Genomic DNA, 19,639 nt, shown 5'->3' with positions numbered 1-19,639 from the left:
AGTAAGACGTTTGTGAATAAAGTTATTGTACCGCTTATGCTATATTTATTAGGATAAGAACAAAAACAGACATTCAAAATATAGACAAGTACACAAAATCTTAATCAAATGTATTTGAATAAATTGTCCAATTTCAACTGTTTCGTTTTTTTAACGAGCTTTCTCCTGCGGTTAAAAGAGAACGCCAATTCTACGACCTTTTCATGAGGTTCATTTTCCCTCTTCATTTTTGCATACAATTTGATAGCGTTAATATAACTTAACACTTGCGATGAAGTAGGAATTTCTATTTCCTCACTATCTTTTCCACTTTGTTCATCTTCTGAATTTCTCATACTGTTACCATCTTGCGATTTTATTAGATTTTAAATCAACTTCATCAGTTTCTGTTAAAACATTCTTGTCGACGTTCACAAAATCATCAGCATCAGTCTTCTCAATCAGTTTGGATTTCACTAGAATCGTCATAACAAACAACTTCTCCACAATCTCCGTTATTATCAAGAATAAATCCACAGTTTCGAAAGCACTTTATTACACATTCATCTTTTACGCATTCGATTAAATGACTTAAAAATTCAATTGCATCTAACACATCAATTTTCATGGTCATTTCAGATGCTCTCTTACAGTCGTCCATGTTTGCAATAATATGCTGAAGCATCAATTTGCTGTATTTTAATTTTACACACTGTACATGTGTGTGTTTTCTTTTAGCAAAGCCACAAAGGCTATCTGCTCAGCCCACCGAGGGGAATCGAACCCCTGATTTTAGCGTTATAAATCCGGAGCACACACTGTACAATTCCATTATCTAGTGGCTGTAGAACAGATGTTGTACATGGTGGTAGAAAGACTAAACAAACATTTTAAAGCTGAACTTTTGGGTGATAAGTATTCCTATTTTCTTGTTTCATTCTTTTGTTTAATTTAACTGCAAAAATAATAACGACAGAAAAAAGAACAGAATATATTTAACCAATACTCACTGTAACAAAATATCGGAGAATTTATTAATATTTAAACAAATTATTAATTAAATTAGAAATTAATATTTAATCAAAAACATTTTATTCGGCTTACTCAGGTTCTAATCCTACTTGTTGATAGTTGAGGTAGGTGAAAGATAGTTTTCCGTCCTAGTTCCACCATATAGAGGGTCTTTTATAAGATAATGCTGCAAAATTTTGATATTTCCGGCTTGTACAGCTTTTGCTGTAATTTGCTAAGACTAGCGCACATATGTACACAAGAATGAGTTCGCTGTTTCTAGTTATCGGTATTCAGGTCCTATGGGTGGACATAGGAGGGTCAGGTACAATTTTGACCTCTTCCTTCAACAATGATTTGATGATACAGGTTTGGTTTGTTTAAATTTAGTAGAAAGCTACCTGAAGACTATATGCGCTAGCCGCCCCTAATTTAGCAGTGAAAGACAGCTAGTCATCACCACCCACTGCCAACTCTTTTGCCAACAAATAGTGGGATTGAATATTATAATATACCCCACGGCTGAAAGGGCAAGCATGTTTGGTGGAATGGGGATTCAAACCCACAATCCTCATCTGGCCATCTTTGTTAGTACTTAATGAGAACTGTAGGACTATGGGACCCAGATTTCAGTAGAAAGTCATCTTCAGATAAGACAGTTTTCTTATTCTAACAATGTGGTTGATCATTTTTATTACCTTCAGATATGGTAGATGCAGTTAAAGAAGTCCAAGGGAAAGCCTGATATTTAAATGATAAAATTTAGCTTTAAGTGTTTTATTCCTGTTTTAAAGTTTATTTTAGTAGTTGGAATGACCATGATGGACCAACAGATCTCTTGTTGTCCTAAAACTATATGTACATGTTTAAATGTATTAAAGTAGAAGAATAAATAGCCCAGTTGAGAGTATGAAGAATATTAATGTTTTCTCATTCTAATTTTATAATGATAAAAACTGTGCCTTGATATATGCTATATTTAGAAACCTGTTTTATTCCAAGAAGTTTTGTTTGTTTGTTTGTTAAGCATAGAGCTACATTAGTAGGCTACTTGTGCTCTTACCACCATGGGTATCAAAACCCAATTTTTGAATTTAAAAGAAAAAGGTCCACCTTTTGAAAGCACTCGGATTATAGTTTTTTTCTTCATTTCTATCGAGACTTCTTGAACCTACATGTTTTTATAACATCATAAAAACATGATGCTTAGTGCTACAAAAACAGAGAAGTACTACAAGAAATATTGAATAAGATGAAATTCACTCATTAATTATGTTAAGTAATATTACAGTGTTGTATTAGCAGAGAAGATGAGACCTGTTGATGTGTACTCTACAACCTAGTCTGACAAGAAATAGTATCTCACCTCTTGTGTTGTTTAAATTCAAAAAGTTTTAATAAGCTTAATTCTAAAATAAGTATACATTGAAGAGTAAATGTAATTATGAATGTAAACAGAATAAACTTCAATACTATATGTTTTATACATAGTACCTCTACCTCAATTCCTTTTCTCACATAAATTTCCTGGAATTGATAACAATATGTAACACAAATTTTGTTCCTGGATAGTATGTGTTATTTCTCCATTGCTTATATTGTAAAAGTACAGAAAATAGTCATTATTCCCTTCAAACTTTGCTTTTGTGAGCTGTATAATGAAATTTAGAAATTAACATATTGTAAAAATGGGCAAATTTGCACATTTTCATTTACATAAGATCTGAGTAAAACAACATATGAATTAAGATTTACATGTATTTATACTAAAGTTATACGAAAAATCAACAAAAAATGTTTAGGAGTGAGTAGCTTTTCGAGATTTGCGACTGTAACGTAAATCAGTTTCACATATCAGACCCCAAATAAAGTCTCTCATCACGTTTTCGTTATATGCTCCCATGACACAAAAACAATGTTTGAAGAGAAAAACGGGTATTTTCCATTTACTTTAGGCATGAGCAACTGGGAAAACACTTTCTGTTCAGGAACAAGAAAAAGTAAAAATTTTGTTACATAGTATAATCAGTGTGAAAATGCTACCGAATGCACTCTTGGCATTTCATTAAGTACTATTTATAACAAGTAACTGTTCTGTGGTAAAGGTCAATACAGTGGTATCAACATCACTTTAGTTAAACACCCTAGACTATCAAACACTACTTTAACATGCTAATCACTAGCCTAGTTTAGAATATACATGATGAAAGTTCAGGCAGCAGGTTTAACTTTTCTAATTTGTTTTTAAATTTCTGTGATATATACTTTGGTATTTAATAAAAGAATACATAATCGAGAAGTAACAATCAATCAGTTGAGGATTGATTGATTGATTTAGTGTTTTATGGCACAAAGCAGCGAGGCTATCTGCGCCAGACATTCGGTAAAAATGTAAAAAAAATAAATAAATGTAGTAATAGACATAAATGGAAATGAAGGTAAAACAAAAAAGTATAAAACCAATGTTGACACCTAGTCTACAATGTTAAGATAGAAGGCAGAGTATAAGAAGTTGTAAGGTATTTACTCGAGCAAAAAGGTAATGATCATAACCCGCCAGGAAGACTAACAGGTAAGTTCAAGAACCACCGTCATCACCTGAAGTTGGTCTTTCCAGTCCTGGTTCCGGGTTATGTGTCATGGCAACCAGTATCAAAATGTAAAAGAATAAAAGTTTTAAAAGACACTCCGCAAAATCGTAATAATGAGTAGCCAAATGTCCAGTAAAAAGATAAAGTCAAGTAAATGGAATAAAATTTGTAAAAGTAAATGAAGGTAAAAACAAAACAGCAATTAAAACAGAAAATGGTGTAAAAACCAATGGTGACATCCAGTCTTCAAAGTTGTAAGGTATTTACTCTAGCAAAAAGGTAATGATCATAACCCGCCAGGAAGATTAACAGGTAAGTTCAAGAACCACCGTCAATCACCTGAAGTTGGCCTTTCCAGTCCTGGTCCCGGGTTATGTGTCATAGCAGCTATTATCAAAATGTAAAAGAATAAAAGTTTTAAAAGACACTCCGCAAAATCGTAATAATGAGTAGCCAAATGTCCAGTAAAAAGATAAAAGTCAAGTAAATGGAGTAAAATTTGTAAAAGTAATTGAAGATAAAAGCAAAACGGCAATTAAAACAGAAAATGGCGTAAAAACCAATGTTGACATCCAGTCAACAAAGTTGTAAAGATCTACCTGTAGCAGAATGGTAATGATCGTAACCCGCCAGGAAGACTAACAGGTAAGTATAAAAACCACCGTCAGTCACCTGAAGTTGGTATTTCCAGTCCTGGTTCCGGGTTATGAGTCAATATGGCAAGTACTAAAAAGTTAAGTAGTAAAAGTGTGAAATGATATGCAGCAAAAGTATAATAACAACTCGCCAGGATGACTAACGAGTAGTTCAAACGGATAGTTCAAACAGGAGCGTTAGTCACCTGAAGTTGGCCTTTCCAGTCCTGGTGTCGAGTTATTTAATGTTCTGGCCATTGTCCAATGTCAAATGGAAGGAGAGAGATTAAAACTAAAAAAGGAACCACAATTAAAAAGGTGTAATGAATAAATATGAAACACTTAAATGAAATTAAAAAGGTTAATGGCCATTAAAAAATTAAAAACATTATCAAGGTGGACAGAGTCACCATCACCAATAACTCTGTCCAATGTTACAGACTGACCCTGGAAAAATATGTTTAAAATATTGCCGTCGTTGAGAATTGTAACGATGGCAAGAAAGTAAAACGTGGCTGATAGTGATTTGAGTGTTACACAAACTACACATTGGTGCATCAGTTCCAGATAAAAGAAAACGATGAATTAAAAAAATGTGACCAATGTGTAGTCTAGTTAGAACAACTTCCTCCTTCTGAACCTTACAGAAGCTAGATGGCCAAAGCCCAATATAGGGTTTGATTTGAAAAAGTTTGTTGTCACGTTGCTCATTCCAAGTGGACTGCCAGCTGGCACGGAGCCGAGCCTTGAAGACAACACCATAGTCCATGTACGGAATAGGCATAGGAGTGATGGTGCTGAAGCAGACATATTTAGCTGCCATGTCTGCAAACTCGTTCCCGCGAATACCAACATGGCCTGGTATCCAGAAAAACTGGATTGAAGTAGCTGCTAATGAGAAATGGGCCAGTCGGTTTCGAATATCAGCGAGAATAGGATGTGAGCTAACGTGTAGCGATTCCAAGGCAAGTATAGAACTAAGCGAATCAGTATAAATAGTGCAGTTGGAGTACTGCTCAGCTGCAATATGATCCAGGGCAAGAGATATGGCATACAGTTCAGCAGTGAACACAGAAGCTGTAGAAGGGATTCTGCGCGCAACTACTGACCCATAGCAAACCATAGCAGAGCCCACTGAATTACCTGATTTGGAACCATATGTATAAATGGGAACTGAATGATTGTTTGAAAGATATTCATTGAATAAAAGACGGTACTTCCAATCTGGAGTATCTGCCTTTTTTAGGTGACTGAAAGAAAGGTCACATTTGGGGGCTGTAATAAGCCATGGTGGGATGGGCCGACCTGTGGAATCTGCAATGTTATCCAAGGACAGACCCAATTCATCCAATTGCTCCTGGATGCGAAGGCCAAACGGAGCAATTACAGATCGTCTGTTCTGAAAAAGTAGTGCCCACCGAGGAAGGAAAACAAATTTCCAGGTGGGATGCTTTGGTAAGGAATGAAGTTTCGAAGTATATTGTAAAGATAGTTGCAAACGGCGAAGGTGTAGAGAAGGTTCATGAGATTCAATGTATATACTTTGAACTGGAGAGGTACGGAAAGCCCCAGTGCCGAGTCGAAGTCCTTGGTGATGAACGGGGTCCAGCATCTTTAAGGCCGAGGGTCTGGCAGAGCCATAGACCATTGATCCATAATCGAGTTTCGATCTAATAAGAGCACGATATACCGTTAACATTGAACAGCGATCTGCCCCCCCCAACTGGTAGAAGAGAGAACACGGAGGATGTTCAGTGCTCTTGTGCATTTGACCCGAAGCTGCTTTAAGTGTGGTATAAAAGTCACTTTACGATCAAAGATAAGCCCCAAGAACTTGGTCTCCGGGACCACTGGCAGCAAAACTTCACCGATATGAAGTTCAGGATCAGGGTGAATACGCCGTCGACGGCAAAAGTGCAGGCATACAGTTTTGGAGAGAGAGAAATTAAAGCCGTTCGCCAGAGTCCACTTCCGTACACAATTGAGGGCGGTTTGTAGTTGCCACTCAATATATCTCATGTTTGACGACTGACATGAGATGTGAAAGTCGTCGACATACAGCCCATTCGCAACAGTGAGAGTGAGTTGTTCAGTGATGGCATTTATCTTTATACTGAAGAGTGTAACACTCAATACACAGCCTTGAGGGACTCCAAGTTCCTGTATAAAAGAACGGGAAAGTGTCGAACCCACACGAACTTGGAATCTCCTGTCCATTAAAATTTTTTTAATAAACATGGGTAGATGGCCACGTAACCCATATGTATGGAGGTCTCGCAAAACGCCATACCTCCATGTTGTGTCGTAAGCCTTCTCTATGTCAAAGAATATTTATACAAGATGTTGGCGGTTGAGAAAGGCTTCTCTGATAATGTTTCAAGACGAATTAGGTGGTCTGTGGTGGAGTGCTGTCGACGGAACCCACACTCGGTGGGCGAGAGGAGGTTGTTTGATTCAAGGAACCAAACAAGACGAGCATTAACCATCCTTTCTAATGTCTTACAGAGACAGCTCGTCAAAGCAATTGGACGGTAGTTTGAAGGAATCTTGGGATCTTTCCCTGGCTTAGAGAAAGGTAAAATAATAGCCTGGCGCCAGGCATCAGGAAAAACATTCTCCTGCCAGATCCGGTTGAAAACAATCAGAAGGACATCAAGAGAAGCAGGAGATAGATGGTGCAGCATGTCATAATGAATATCATCAGGTCCAACAGACGTACTGGCAGACCGATGAAGGGCCATTTTTAGTTCCACCAGGGTAAAGGGACAATTATAGTCAAAGAAACAGTCAGTTCGAAAGGAAAGAGGTGATCGCTCTGCCCGAGTCTTGATGGCCAGGAAGGTGGAGGAACAAGCAGAAGTGCTAGATACCCGGCAAAAGCTTTCACCTAGAGTGTTAGCGATGTTCCGAACATCAGTCACCTCCTGACCATCAGAGAGTAAGATCGAGAGGGGGGATAGAATTGTAGTGTCCATTAACCTTTCGAATCCTGTCCCATATGATCTTGGAACTGGTGATAGAAGATATACTGGTTGTGAACTTAATCCAAGATTCCTTCTGGCTGTGACGTCTTACCCACCTAGCATGTGCACGGGCCCGTTGGAAAGCAACCCGGTTTGAAAGTGTGGGATATCTACGAAAAGTATCCCAGGCCCACTTTTGAGCCTTCCGTGCTAAGTGGCAAGCAGGATTCCACCACGGACGAGGATATCGTGGAAAACGTGTCGAGGTTTTAGGAATACACTGAGCAGCTGCATGTGTAATACAGTCAGTTACCGCTGCTACACAGTCGTCTATTGATGGCTGATTTACGATGGCAGGATCAAGTTCTGCGAGAGCAGTGAAAGTGGACCAGTCTGCCTGATCCAGCTTCCACCGGGGCACGCGGGTAGGGTGGCATCGACCACGGCCAGTCTCTCTCAAAAGGATCGGAAAATGATCACTGCCTAGTGGATTACTGTCAACCCTCCATGAAAAATGGGAGAATAATGAAGTGAAGCAAACTGAGAGATCAATAGCGGTAAAGGACTGACTAGGTACATGAAAGTAAGTGGAAGAACCAGTATTGAAAAGAGAAAGATTGTGATCAGAGAGCATCCGCTCTACAGATCGGCCCCTCCCATCAATAATAGCACTTCCCCAGAGGGGATGATGTCCATTAAGATCCCCTAGGATTAGAAATGGAGATGGCAATTGTTCAACGTGAGCATCAAGATCTGATTGATCATATGTCTTTCCAGGGGACAGGTACAGAGAACAAACAGTGATGGTATGACCCAAGGAAACACGGATGGCTACAGCCTCCAAGGGTGTGTTGAGTGACAAAGACAGGGTGGACACGTGTTGATCAACCAACAGTGCCACCCCTCCATGTACTCGACCATCACACAACCTGTCATTTCTGTACAGAGAAAACTGCCGAATGGAGACAGTATCAGCAGTTTTGAGAAATGTTTCTTGTAAAAAAAGACAAACAGGATGGTAGGAAGCAATCAGCGTTTTGATATCATCCAGATTAGAACGTAAACCTCGACAGTTCCATTGTATCAAGGTGGCCATTTTTTAAGAACGGGTAGGTGAAGTGGCTGGAGAACCCTTCGGTTTACGACCACGTCTTTTTTCTTTACTGTCTTTAGTCGGAGGAGGTCTATCAACCTCCATGGATCCTGCTCTGTGTCGGGTGGGCAGGTTTTTGTTATTGGAAGGGGAATCCAGTGACTGAGGACGCGAACGAATAATTGTTTTGTCTCTTGTGGTGGGAGAAAAAGATGTATCAGAAGAAATGCCTGTATTTGAAACTGAAGGATGTGGATCTTGAGGTTTGTTGGAAGGTATGGGAGGAACAGAGATAGGTGTGGAAGTTGATTCATCAACCTTTTAACCACGGAGGTCAAAAGGCTTTTCATTTGTTTTGAAAACGATTCTCTTGGAGGCACAGAGAGATCTGTCTGCACTCCCACTGTAGTTGTGGAATGAAGTGCAGCAGCATATATCCGAGATGGAGTTGTGGAAAGCAATTTCCGAGCCTCAGGATAACTAATGTTATGTGTCGTTTTCAAACGCTGCACCTCTTTTTCCTCCAACCATTTTGGGCAAGAATGAAAGTAAGAGGGGTGAGAAACATTGCAGTTTACGCAATGTAGATTCATGTCACAGTCATAGGCATCGTAATCCTTGCCTCCACAATGAGCACATGTCAGGGAACCACGACAGGATGTCTTTGAGTGGCCGAATCTCTGACATTGGAAACATCGAAGAGGGTTTGGTATGTATGGCCGAACCCTGCAAATGAGATAACCTGCCTTGATGGTGGCAGGTGCACGTGGTGAAGTAAATGTTAAAACGAGGGTATTTGTTGGCAGTGTAATTCCATCTTTGCGAGTGGAGATGCGCCTCACTGCAGAAACTCCTTGAGTGGAGAGACCAGCGAGAATCTCTGACTCGGGAACGTTCTTCAAATCCCTTTCAACAATAACTCCTCGTGAAGAATTCAAGGTAGCATGGGGTGTAACCTCAATAGGTATATCCCCAATTGCCTTTGAATTCAAGAGGAGTTCACTGTGTTGGGATGTGGATGTTTCAACCAATATGTCACCAGATCGAAGTTTCTTTACTGATTTTGGAGAGCCAGCAAGTCCCTCTAGTCCCTTTTGAATAAAAAAATGGGACATTTGCCCTAAAGGTTTTTTTCCGAAAGAGAATGTAATATAAGAAAATGAGGTACGTGTGTTACAGATGTTGAAGATTGCTGTTCTGAGTATTCAAGACGTGGTCACTTACCCATTGACTGTTTTTTTACAATTTTATTTAAATTTTTTAGAGGATCCATAGGAAAAGGAAAAAATTTCGGTACCCACTGACCCCACCCACCATGGAGCCCTACAAGGGGACGCACTACAAAGTCACGCAAGGACAATGCAGCAACGCCAGGGTTTCGTGAGCACTATACCCAAACACCAGCATCAGGCACAATGTCCACAACACCCGTTGAGAACTTCCAACACTGGTACGTGGTTGACTCTAGCCCAAGTGGACCAGCCGATTGACCCAAGGGGGGGCCACCCAAAGGCCGCCCGTCTACAGGAATTCGAGGCCAAAGTGGTGTGTTAGGGTTGGACCCCTCAACCACCAGGATCCTCTCCTCCCCTTCACGGGTCGCCACCCACGGCAAACACGTGGGTGGATGTTTAGATCCCAGAGAAGGTAATCAGATAGAACAGAACCTTCCCTGGGAGGTCCCCTTACCATGTACAGGAATCCACACCGAGGGGATCAGTTGAGGAACCAACAAAAAATTTCTATGGAAGTAACAGCATTCAACTGGGGACTGAAGAAGTTGCATGCATATAAAAAGCAACAATGACAGGCTGTTTCCTGTACATTACAATGTACAATAGAGGGTTACAATATTTATGACTGGACTTAACTTAGTACCCTTTATAATTTGCAAGTTATATTATTAATGTTATGTTTTTAACTGTAAAATGTGAATTCCACATACAATTCTTCCTTTTCACCATTATATCTGATACTTCTTACTATTCAATACAGTTAATAAATTGTTCATCATACTAAATATAAAACAGATGTTTAGAATTGTTTTGTTCAAAACAAAAAACAAAAAACTCGTTGCTCTAAGTTAACAGGCTTAACTTTATTAAAAGTTCACTGATGAGACAGTTATTTTTAATTTGCAATGTCAGAACAACAGACTTGTAATATAGCAACATTTTGTATAACAAGGGACTGATGATGTTACAATAAAATATTCAAGATCATAGAGTTCTCATACATTTTAATATTACAAAAAACACATCCAAGCACATAGCCTTACAAAGATTGAAATAAGTTGTCTTGTACTGTTATTACATAGTGAAGTAGAATTTTTCATATTCTAAAGGGCCTTTTTACTAATTCTGTCAAATTTATTCCAAATTTTCTAGAGTTTCAGATAGAGAAGAATGATTTTTTAAATTAAAATTACCTAAAAATTAGTCACAAAAAATGGGGTCATCTAACTCATTGTGTATAAGACAAATGAACACATGGAATGTAAATAGAGGGGGGTTTCTGTGCTTTACTGCATATGGCTAACCAGCAGAAACAGTTTTGAAAACCCAATTACAGCAACAGATTTTTCAATTAATGTTAATAGCCAAAATTCTTATTTAAGATATTCATCTGTTGTTTTAAACCAGGGTACACAATACAAAGAGAAGTCATTCCTTGTGTTTCTTGTTCTATTAGGAACTTTTGATTTCTGCAATTATTATTTTTTTCTTATAAGCACTTAATTCACAGTAGTTAAAATGTTATACTTTTCACAGCCTTTCATTGCTTTCATTTCTACTTAAGGTGGGCTTTACTATTTTCAGGACCCTTGTTCTATAAATGGGTTTCAAAGGTCCCATTCAATGTAATTAATACTGCTACTTTTTGTTTATTGAACTTTGCCCATAGCTGCTTGAAGGTTATCTGTGCTAGCCATAACAAAAGTAGTAGTGAGAGAAGTAAAACAGCAATTCAACACCCATCTCAAACTCTCGGCTACTAATTTACCAACAGAAAGTGGAATTGGATGTCACATAACAAATCCATAGATGAAAATGTGACAACGTTGGTAACAGAATTTGAATGCCTTAACCCCCTAGACTGAGTCAAGCTCCCTAACCTCCAGGCCATACCAGACCCAGTGTTGTTATATAGAGATGTAAGTGATTCTATTAGTTTCATTTGCAGTAAAATCAAGAAAGAATAAACTGCTCACGACCACAAAAACATAACTTAAATATTGTTTGCAGGACCTGTTAGTTTGTTTTTAATTTAATATCTTCTGGTTACTAAATGCTAATTAACACTCCTATGAAAAGTTGATTTCATTTAATCAAATGAAATGGCAATTTCATTTAAATACAAATTTATTAGCCTAATATTAATAACCTTTCAAGTTGCTCTGGGGCCTATTAGGCCCCACTTTAGGGGTTGACACGTAGGAGTGTTAAGCATTATTATATTACACAGATCTATATTAAAGTATAATTTATTCAACACTAATATAATGAAATAAAAATATATTCTAAAGATAGTATTTCAAATACAGAAGCAAAACAATAAACAGAAATTCAAATTTAATAATTCACTAAGATGCATATTTTCTGAAATAATTCGTTGGAAGATTACTTATAACAAGAGTGTAATACAAGGTACTAGTTTTCTTTGCTTAGTTTTTTCATGTACATATGAAATGCAAAAACCAAAACTGAGGATCATAAGAGAAAGAAATTTGACTTTTGGAGATAAATTATTTCAAGAATCTTTGATTTTTTGGTAACATTTTGACATACATACACATTTTGAAGCCAGAAACAAGCCTGCTTGTTAAGGATGAACTACTTCAGGACAATCTGAATAGAAAACATACATCTGTAAATATTAAACTCCATATACACAATAACTAAAATATTAAAGAAAAAAAACTTTCTAGTAAATACCAAAACAAACTAAATTGAACTGACTTAAACCTCTTTCGTTAAACCAAGTCTCTAAAATAAAACAATTACTAGAGAAATGTTTCTAAGATGTGTTTGTAAATAACTTTCTAATAAAACAATTATCTTTTTTGGTGAATATATCATGTTTCCCTCAATGCTATCCTATAGCATGTATATACCTTTTATACAACTGAAATATTATCAGCAACATGAAGGCAACAGCCAACACAACTTTCAAAATATCTTATGTATCAGCTGATGTTATTGGGTGTTGTGTTCTTATAAAGACTGCAGGACAAGTAATTTCAATGACTTAAAACTTTCTATTACAATTTAACAAAAGCAATATCATCCTTTAAATATTTTCAGTTCTCCATCACTTCCTTTCAACTTTGTGTCTTTCAATTCAGCACTACAACAAACCTACAACTACATCACTTCTGGAAGATCCAGCACGTAAGGAATTATTCAAAGCACTCCATGTTGAGAACTGAAAATTTATTCATTCCAAACTATTTTAAAATAAATATGGGCCATTTCTTACATCTAGGATCATAAAGAATTAAAACATTCAAATTTTCTTTCTTTAATGACAAACTTTACAATGAAACTGATACAGTATTATATCAGCTTAGTTTTCCTGTTTCTTTTTTCTAATTTTGTTAAATATGATTCTACATGCATGCAAGATTCAACTTTCAGCTCAATTTTTATAAAAATGGAAACCACTTATTACAGTTCTCATATCTCCAAAATGCATGTATGTTGTTTCTTATCCAACCACACATAAATTTATTTTGTCTACAAGACCATTAATGATGTCCAAAAAAATGTACTGGACTTAGTTACAACTTTTAGATCAACATTAAAAGCAAAATTTTTTTCTGGTCTTAAAAGCTTTATTAAAAAAAATATATATATGTACAATATCAGAATGGCCTTATAACACGAGAACTGCCAAGTCCATCAATTTGACTGTTAAAATAAAAGTATCTTTCCTTTGTTTAGTGGTTCTAGTGTTAAAATTTGTATTCAATACTCACTATACCACCTGTAAAATCCCTAACAAACCCATATAATAACATACTAATTAAGATACCAAAACCAACCTTGAAACAAATGAAACCCAAACAAAATTTAATACCAAAAATACTAAATGAAATAATTAATAATTTTAATAAAAGTTTCTTGCAATAACTTAAATTTCATATTTACAGTTATTTCTTTTAAAATAAGGTATATTAAACCTTTAGTTCTGATATTAAAAAAGTGCCCCTGTGGAGCAAAAATTACTGATTAGTTTAAATAAACTTACCAAACATTTGTAAGTCTGAGTGCTCAAAACCAAAATTTCTAAATTCAATTTTTACATGGTGATCATTTTAATTTTGTATGTGTAACCATTTTTTTAGAAATGCCAACTAAATACAATTAAAGCAAAGTAAAATTACAGAAAACATACTGAAATAAACAAAGACCACAATCTCTTACAGAAGAAAACACATTATTATGTATGGTTACTAGTTAAGATTTATCACCTATCCACGTAACAGATATCAGCTTCTTGTCATTTCTCTGATAACTTCTTTCTCTGAATAATAGTTAAACAGTACTTGCTACCATTTAAAGATATTAAATGCTCAATCTAATCATTTATTATTAGAAATTTCAAAACCACTATTATATTCTTTCAAATAATTTGTATAAAGATATACCTTTAATTATTTTTCATTAACTTTTTTAATACTGAAATTTGTAAAACTTCTCGATTTTAAAGTTAAAGCTCTCATATGTCCAGTTGAGGTTTTATTAGTATTTTTAAGTTATTCCTATACATTAAGCAGTTTTTATTGTTGTAATCTAGTATGGTATTTCTTCTTCACTTATAATGAACTAGGAAAGGACAAAGTTTTTATAACTTAACTGAATTCAAAGAAGAATTGGAAGTATATGTGGTTAATCAATGATTTGGAGAAAAAATACAACTATGGGTGTAAGATGACTATTTAAGTTGGTTGTACAACACAAAATTAATTGAACCCACAATAGAGAAAAATTAAACAGGAACCACTTAACTCCTGGAGGATGGAGTGTTTTTACAGTGAAATTTGAGGAACTTCTTCAGTCAAAATATGTTCAAATGAAACTAAAATGTTTACTTAAAGTAATGTGCTATGTGAATCTAAATTGTTCAAGAAGATACTGTAGGCCAAAACAAAAAAATGGTGATACCCAATTCAGCTAAGAGTAAATCTCCATGTCTTGAAAATATTTTATCCTTATTGAAAATTGTTGAAAACTAGTTTACCCACATTAGTTCTATACCCAATAGATATGATTTGCTGATTAATGTTGATGAATAAAAATTAAACATAACAAAATTTGTCCTGATCATAAAATACCCCAAAATCTAAAAAGTATATATTACAAAACTTTGCATTTTGACAATATGTTAAATAAAATGTAAAAACTGAAATGCATCACTAGCTTCTGGCAGCTTACTGTGTCATCACCTTGACAATAACATGTTAAGCTGTAAGTTTCATCTGCTTCTGTCTTGGCCAATGATGGTTCAAAGAAACACATACACACCTAAGAGTAATATAAGGAGAAATTCCATAATTGCAACTGGAGAAATGGAAATTTTCTATAACACAATTCAAGCAATGCAACAATTTTGGGAACAAACATAAAAATAATAGTTATGCATGGCACCTAGTTCTTAAAATCAGTGGTGCACTAATGAAGCTACACCCCTGGATGCAATAAACTGGCCAACCTCGTCAACTTTAAGCATGTAGTAATAATCTCTGCTCAACAGGACTCAAAATCAGACAACTAGCTTAGGTTTTTTTTCACTTTATGTATTTAATGCAATAGATAATAACTAAAATAATTAATTTTCACTGATATTTCTTGCAATAACTTAAATTATATATTTACAGTTATGTAAAAAAAATGTCAAGTTTTTAGTTCTGATAAAAAATAGTGCCCTATGTGAAAAAATGATTAAATGTACGAGTTTAAATAAACTAACCAAATATTTTTAAATCCGAGTACTGACTGAATTTTAGTTCTGCTTTACCATTAATTAAAAGCACTTGTAATCTGGCTCGCAAGTCATTTAATACACCCAAAAAGAATTTTTTTAATGTATTCCCTTACTCAGCACGTAATCATTTACAGTTAAACCTTTTACAGAAATCTAAACATTTAGTCCATAGTAAAACTCATGGTTTTACTGTCAGGACAGTAGACTCAAAACCTCTCACATTAGTAACTGGTAACAAGAAATTAGAACTTAAGCATTGGTAGTTGGGTCCAGAGTATCACAAAATATGATGGAGAAAGGAGTCAGGTAATGCAAAAAGAAACCATCAATAACAATACATATGTGATAGCAAGTCAGTCATGGAAAGGGTCATAATTCTTTCATCATTTTCCTGAAATTTTCTAGCTGATATACACTGTTAGATAACCTGTAAAAAACAAAGGAACTTTTATTAGGAGCTACCTATACTTTATCAAGTTACACAAGATAAGTCCTTAATTCACTAAATTCTTAGTAAAATAGTGATCAATTTATTTCAAATAATTCAATGTTTCTTTATGTGTAATTATTAAATTATAAAAGTAAAAGGAAAAAAATTATTAGAATTTCTAACATTTTTCTCAATTCACCAAGTTCTCATTATAAAAGGGTCAAAGAAGTAAGTTGTACTTTTTAATTATTTTAAAACTGTGTAAGAATACTTTTTGAAATATTAATAAAACTATAAATGACCCACGTGACGATAAGAGTGTTTGGTATGGATGTATACCTTACACACACTCTAGTAAACTGACCAACGTTTTATAAGAAAATGAATTTCACGTAGAGAACAGATACTTCAATAGAAGATCAGTCTATAGAAAAATGTGGTATATTCTCTATATAAAATTATTCTAATTGGCATTATAAACTCTTGTTGGTCAATTTCCTATTGTATTAGCATAATATGTTTTCATACACAGGTACTTTCATGTGTCACAAAGGTTTAAATTTTCTACTTTAAATCACACTTCAGTTCTGTGTTTACATAGGTATACCTTCCAAATGCATTGAAAAGAGAGACTATCTCAATCCTTGTCAGCTGGAATTTCTCCTTTTTGACATCTGACATGTGAAGGTCAGAGTCCTGGTCTCCAGAAAATAGAATCTTCATAGCAGTGCCAAGGCCTTGTGTCTACAGAAAAAAGGTTTTCTTCCAAATATCATTTTGAAACCACTGAAATCTAAGTAATTGCACTAGACTAATAAACATTTAACATAATGTTAAAACAATTATAAGAATGGTTCTTGGAAGCATAAACTTTGAAAATTACCAGGTAACAAGACTTTTTTGTCACATTGTTTCTTGTTTTACTCAGGTAACATGAAAAACTGATGCTAATTCAAGAGTTTACTAACAAAAATAAATTTTTGTTGTAACTTTTAATGATTTATCAGTAGTTTTTTTGTTTATATCAATGATTAGAGAAGGAATAAAACAGTTCTACTTGCAGGTAACCAAATCTCACCATTTCTGCTGATATGTAATATACTTCTTGGACTTTAAAAGACACAGAAGTACACGACATGACACTGCTGTCTTATATTATTTTTGTAAAATAAAACAGCATGAACAGTTTTATAGAGAATCAATGAATAAACAAGATAGATTAGATGTAATATGTACAAAAGAGTTCAGAAAAACATAGTGCCACTGATGAAATATTTATTAGTTTTGGATTGAAAGATATCTAACTCTGAAGAACACTGTTGTTTCTCCTATTAAAGCCATGTTGACAATTTTGAAATATCTACATTAACTGAACTTATTAACACAGAAATCATGTAAGTAAAATACCAGTGTTACTACTTCATGATCCACAGCTTAAACAGTCTTTAAGTTAAACATTTAGTTACTCTTGTGATCAAACCAACTGGTCATAGTCAGAAGTTTGGAATCTTTCTTTAGGAGACTCAACACTCAAAAGAAAGGTTTTAGACACTAATAATCATAATTTTTAAATATAAATAATCCAATGTGTGTGTACATACCAATAATAAAAATTCTCAGAAAAATTGGTTATGTCAGGAAATGTAAAACATATAATAAGTTAGTAGTCTTTTTAAAACATTTAATTATTAACTTTCAACTTGAATTAAATTTTTTCAGACACTACAACACAGATAAAAATATCAAAGAAACCAAATTCAACAAAGCAAAGTTAGAGAAAGAGCTTCTGATTTCCACTCAAGTGCCAAGTCAACAAGCCACTAAACATATAAATAAGTTTGATTAATTACTTAGCACAAAAATTCTCAATGAGCAGAAATAACATTAAATGCTGTTGCCTATGAACACTATATACCAGTAAGTTCCAAATCATAATAAATATGTACTCTTTAAACTTTCATATCAATTACTAAATACATTTATAATGCTTTTATATATGCATACATATTTTTTTCATATCGTGTTCCAAGTATAATAAAAATTCATATATAAAGTTTATATACACTAGCACAGAACAACTCTAGTTGGAAACAAGGTTTGACACTCCCATTCTCTTCAATCCAACTTTTGTTTGTGAGAGGAACATACGATGTTCCAAGTTGCTTCAAGGTTAGTAAACTTTACACATTTCTTCCTTTGATATAATTTCTAGTCTTATGATTTAGTTTGAGCTGATTTTCAGTTCATTTGACAATTAATATTCCTCACATATAGTAACACAGCATTGTGTGTTTGATCATTTCAACACATCTAAATTTCTACCTGTTTAAAACACTTTTTCAAAGAACTGTCAGAATAATATATGGATTACTTTAAGTTGTTCTAAGTATTTACCTAGCTTTAAAAATTCAGATATTTAATAGTAGTTATGAAGGACAAATGACTAACCAAATCCTCACAAAATGTGTATTCTCAGATAAGCTCTAAACTTGAATAGCTTGTCCTTCATTGTACATGAACACTAGATAAATATGAAAAAACAGTGAATAGATTCATTATAATAAGTACAGTTCTCTCACACAAGGTCTATACAACATACCTGAAGTTTTCCCCAAAGTCGACATTTGTCACAGCCCACACAATCCATTATTCGAGAAATATTACGGAAATGCTGCCTAAATTCTTCCTATGGGTAATCATAAAACAGTAATTACACCATTAAAATGTTTATTTAGCTAATTTAAGTTCTAAGTAACATCAAACAATCACAATTCTGTCATTTTAGTGAAAATCAATCACAACTAAAATCAAAACAACCAACAGCAGTTACTGTTAAAACTGAAGCCAAACTTCAGAGCTTAGAGTAGTCTGTTTTATCAAAACATATAATTTTATTATCAACATACATATCTAAAACTACAATTCTAAAGTTAGATTTGAAGGTACTTATCTTGATTGAATTGTATGTTTGTGCACTAAATATACCTAGATAAAAGATCAATTTTATATTTCAATATCCACACATGTATCAACTACAGTTCCTTTCTGTAAACTTTCAACAAAGTATTTTCTAATGAAACAGCTATGAGCACAAAATATCAAACTACAACATATACCATTTGAAAAAAAAAAAAAAAAAAGACAGGTTTTGGTGTGTATTAAAAATAGCTATTGAACACATATTCCCTCAATATTAATACTGTATAATTTCTTGCAAAGAGTTTACAGTTAGCAGTGTCATTCCCTTTACTTACAAGGGTGACAGTGATAAAAAAAACTATACTACCTTTAACTTTTTGGCTCCTTCATCTCTGCCTACGAACATCACACTTTCCTGGAAATGATCTGGAAAAGATCTGCACAGAAAAACAATGTACAATAAACCATTAAACTAAATTAGATAAAAACAGATATTCAAACTCATAAGATAGAACTTTGAATAGTTAATGATCTGACTTGCCAATGGCAGAAAATTAACACTATCCAATGTAAGAATAATTATTTCACTAGTGTACAGGAAATTTGTAACGTTCAGCATGTTGTAAAATTAATGATGGAACATTTCAGCCTAGGAAAAGTTATTTTTCCAGTTAACAGGAAATATAATGTTGATTAACTATCATGTTATATCATCTTTCACCATACATACCATTTTAGTTAGTGTAACACATTTTCTAGCCTTTATATCATTACAATATTACATTATTTTAATTGTCAATAAACTATTTCTGGTCATAAGTTCACACTGAAGTTAAGCTTAATATTTATATTGGAATATGTCAATGTTTGTTCCAACAGGTACACAAATCTTGCCTTGTAAGAATATTTTAGGTTTTACTATTTTGGGGTTTTTACTTTAGTTTTTCATAATTTCTTCTCCTGATTTCCTAAATACTTAAATAAATGCACATGAACTTTTTGTAGTACAAAAATCTACACAATCACTGGGC

The 19,639-nt window shown here is 34.4% G+C and overlaps 1 protein-coding gene across 2 annotated transcripts in view; it reads right to left on the bottom strand.

Annotated features, from left to right (window-relative positions):
* Positions 1-10,349: 10,349 nt before the first annotated feature.
* The window catches only part of LOC143225738 (ERO1-like protein beta), a 43,104-nt gene continuing 33,814 nt past the window's right edge, over positions 10,350-19,639 (bottom strand). For both annotated transcript variants that reach the window (XM_076455670.1, XM_076455671.1), the window contains exons 11-14: positions 18,976-19,045; positions 18,289-18,375; positions 16,297-16,433; positions 10,350-15,686 (exon numbers count right to left, since the gene is read on the bottom strand). In XM_076455670.1, coding sequence (XP_076311785.1) covers positions 15,629-15,686; positions 16,297-16,433; positions 18,289-18,375; positions 18,976-19,045 — 352 coding nt within the window. In that variant the 3' untranslated portion in view covers positions 10,350-15,628. The remainder of the gene's footprint in view (positions 15,687-16,296; positions 16,434-18,288; positions 18,376-18,975; positions 19,046-19,639) is intronic.

The sequence above is a fragment of the Tachypleus tridentatus genome, chromosome 9 (genome assembly GCF_004210375.1).
Source record: "Tachypleus tridentatus isolate NWPU-2018 chromosome 9, ASM421037v1, whole genome shotgun sequence".
NCBI classification, from domain to species: Eukaryota; Metazoa; Arthropoda; class Merostomata; order Xiphosura; family Limulidae; genus Tachypleus; species Tachypleus tridentatus.
The sequence above is the reverse complement of the archived record's forward strand: the minus strand, read 5'-3'. Positions and strand labels throughout refer to the sequence as shown.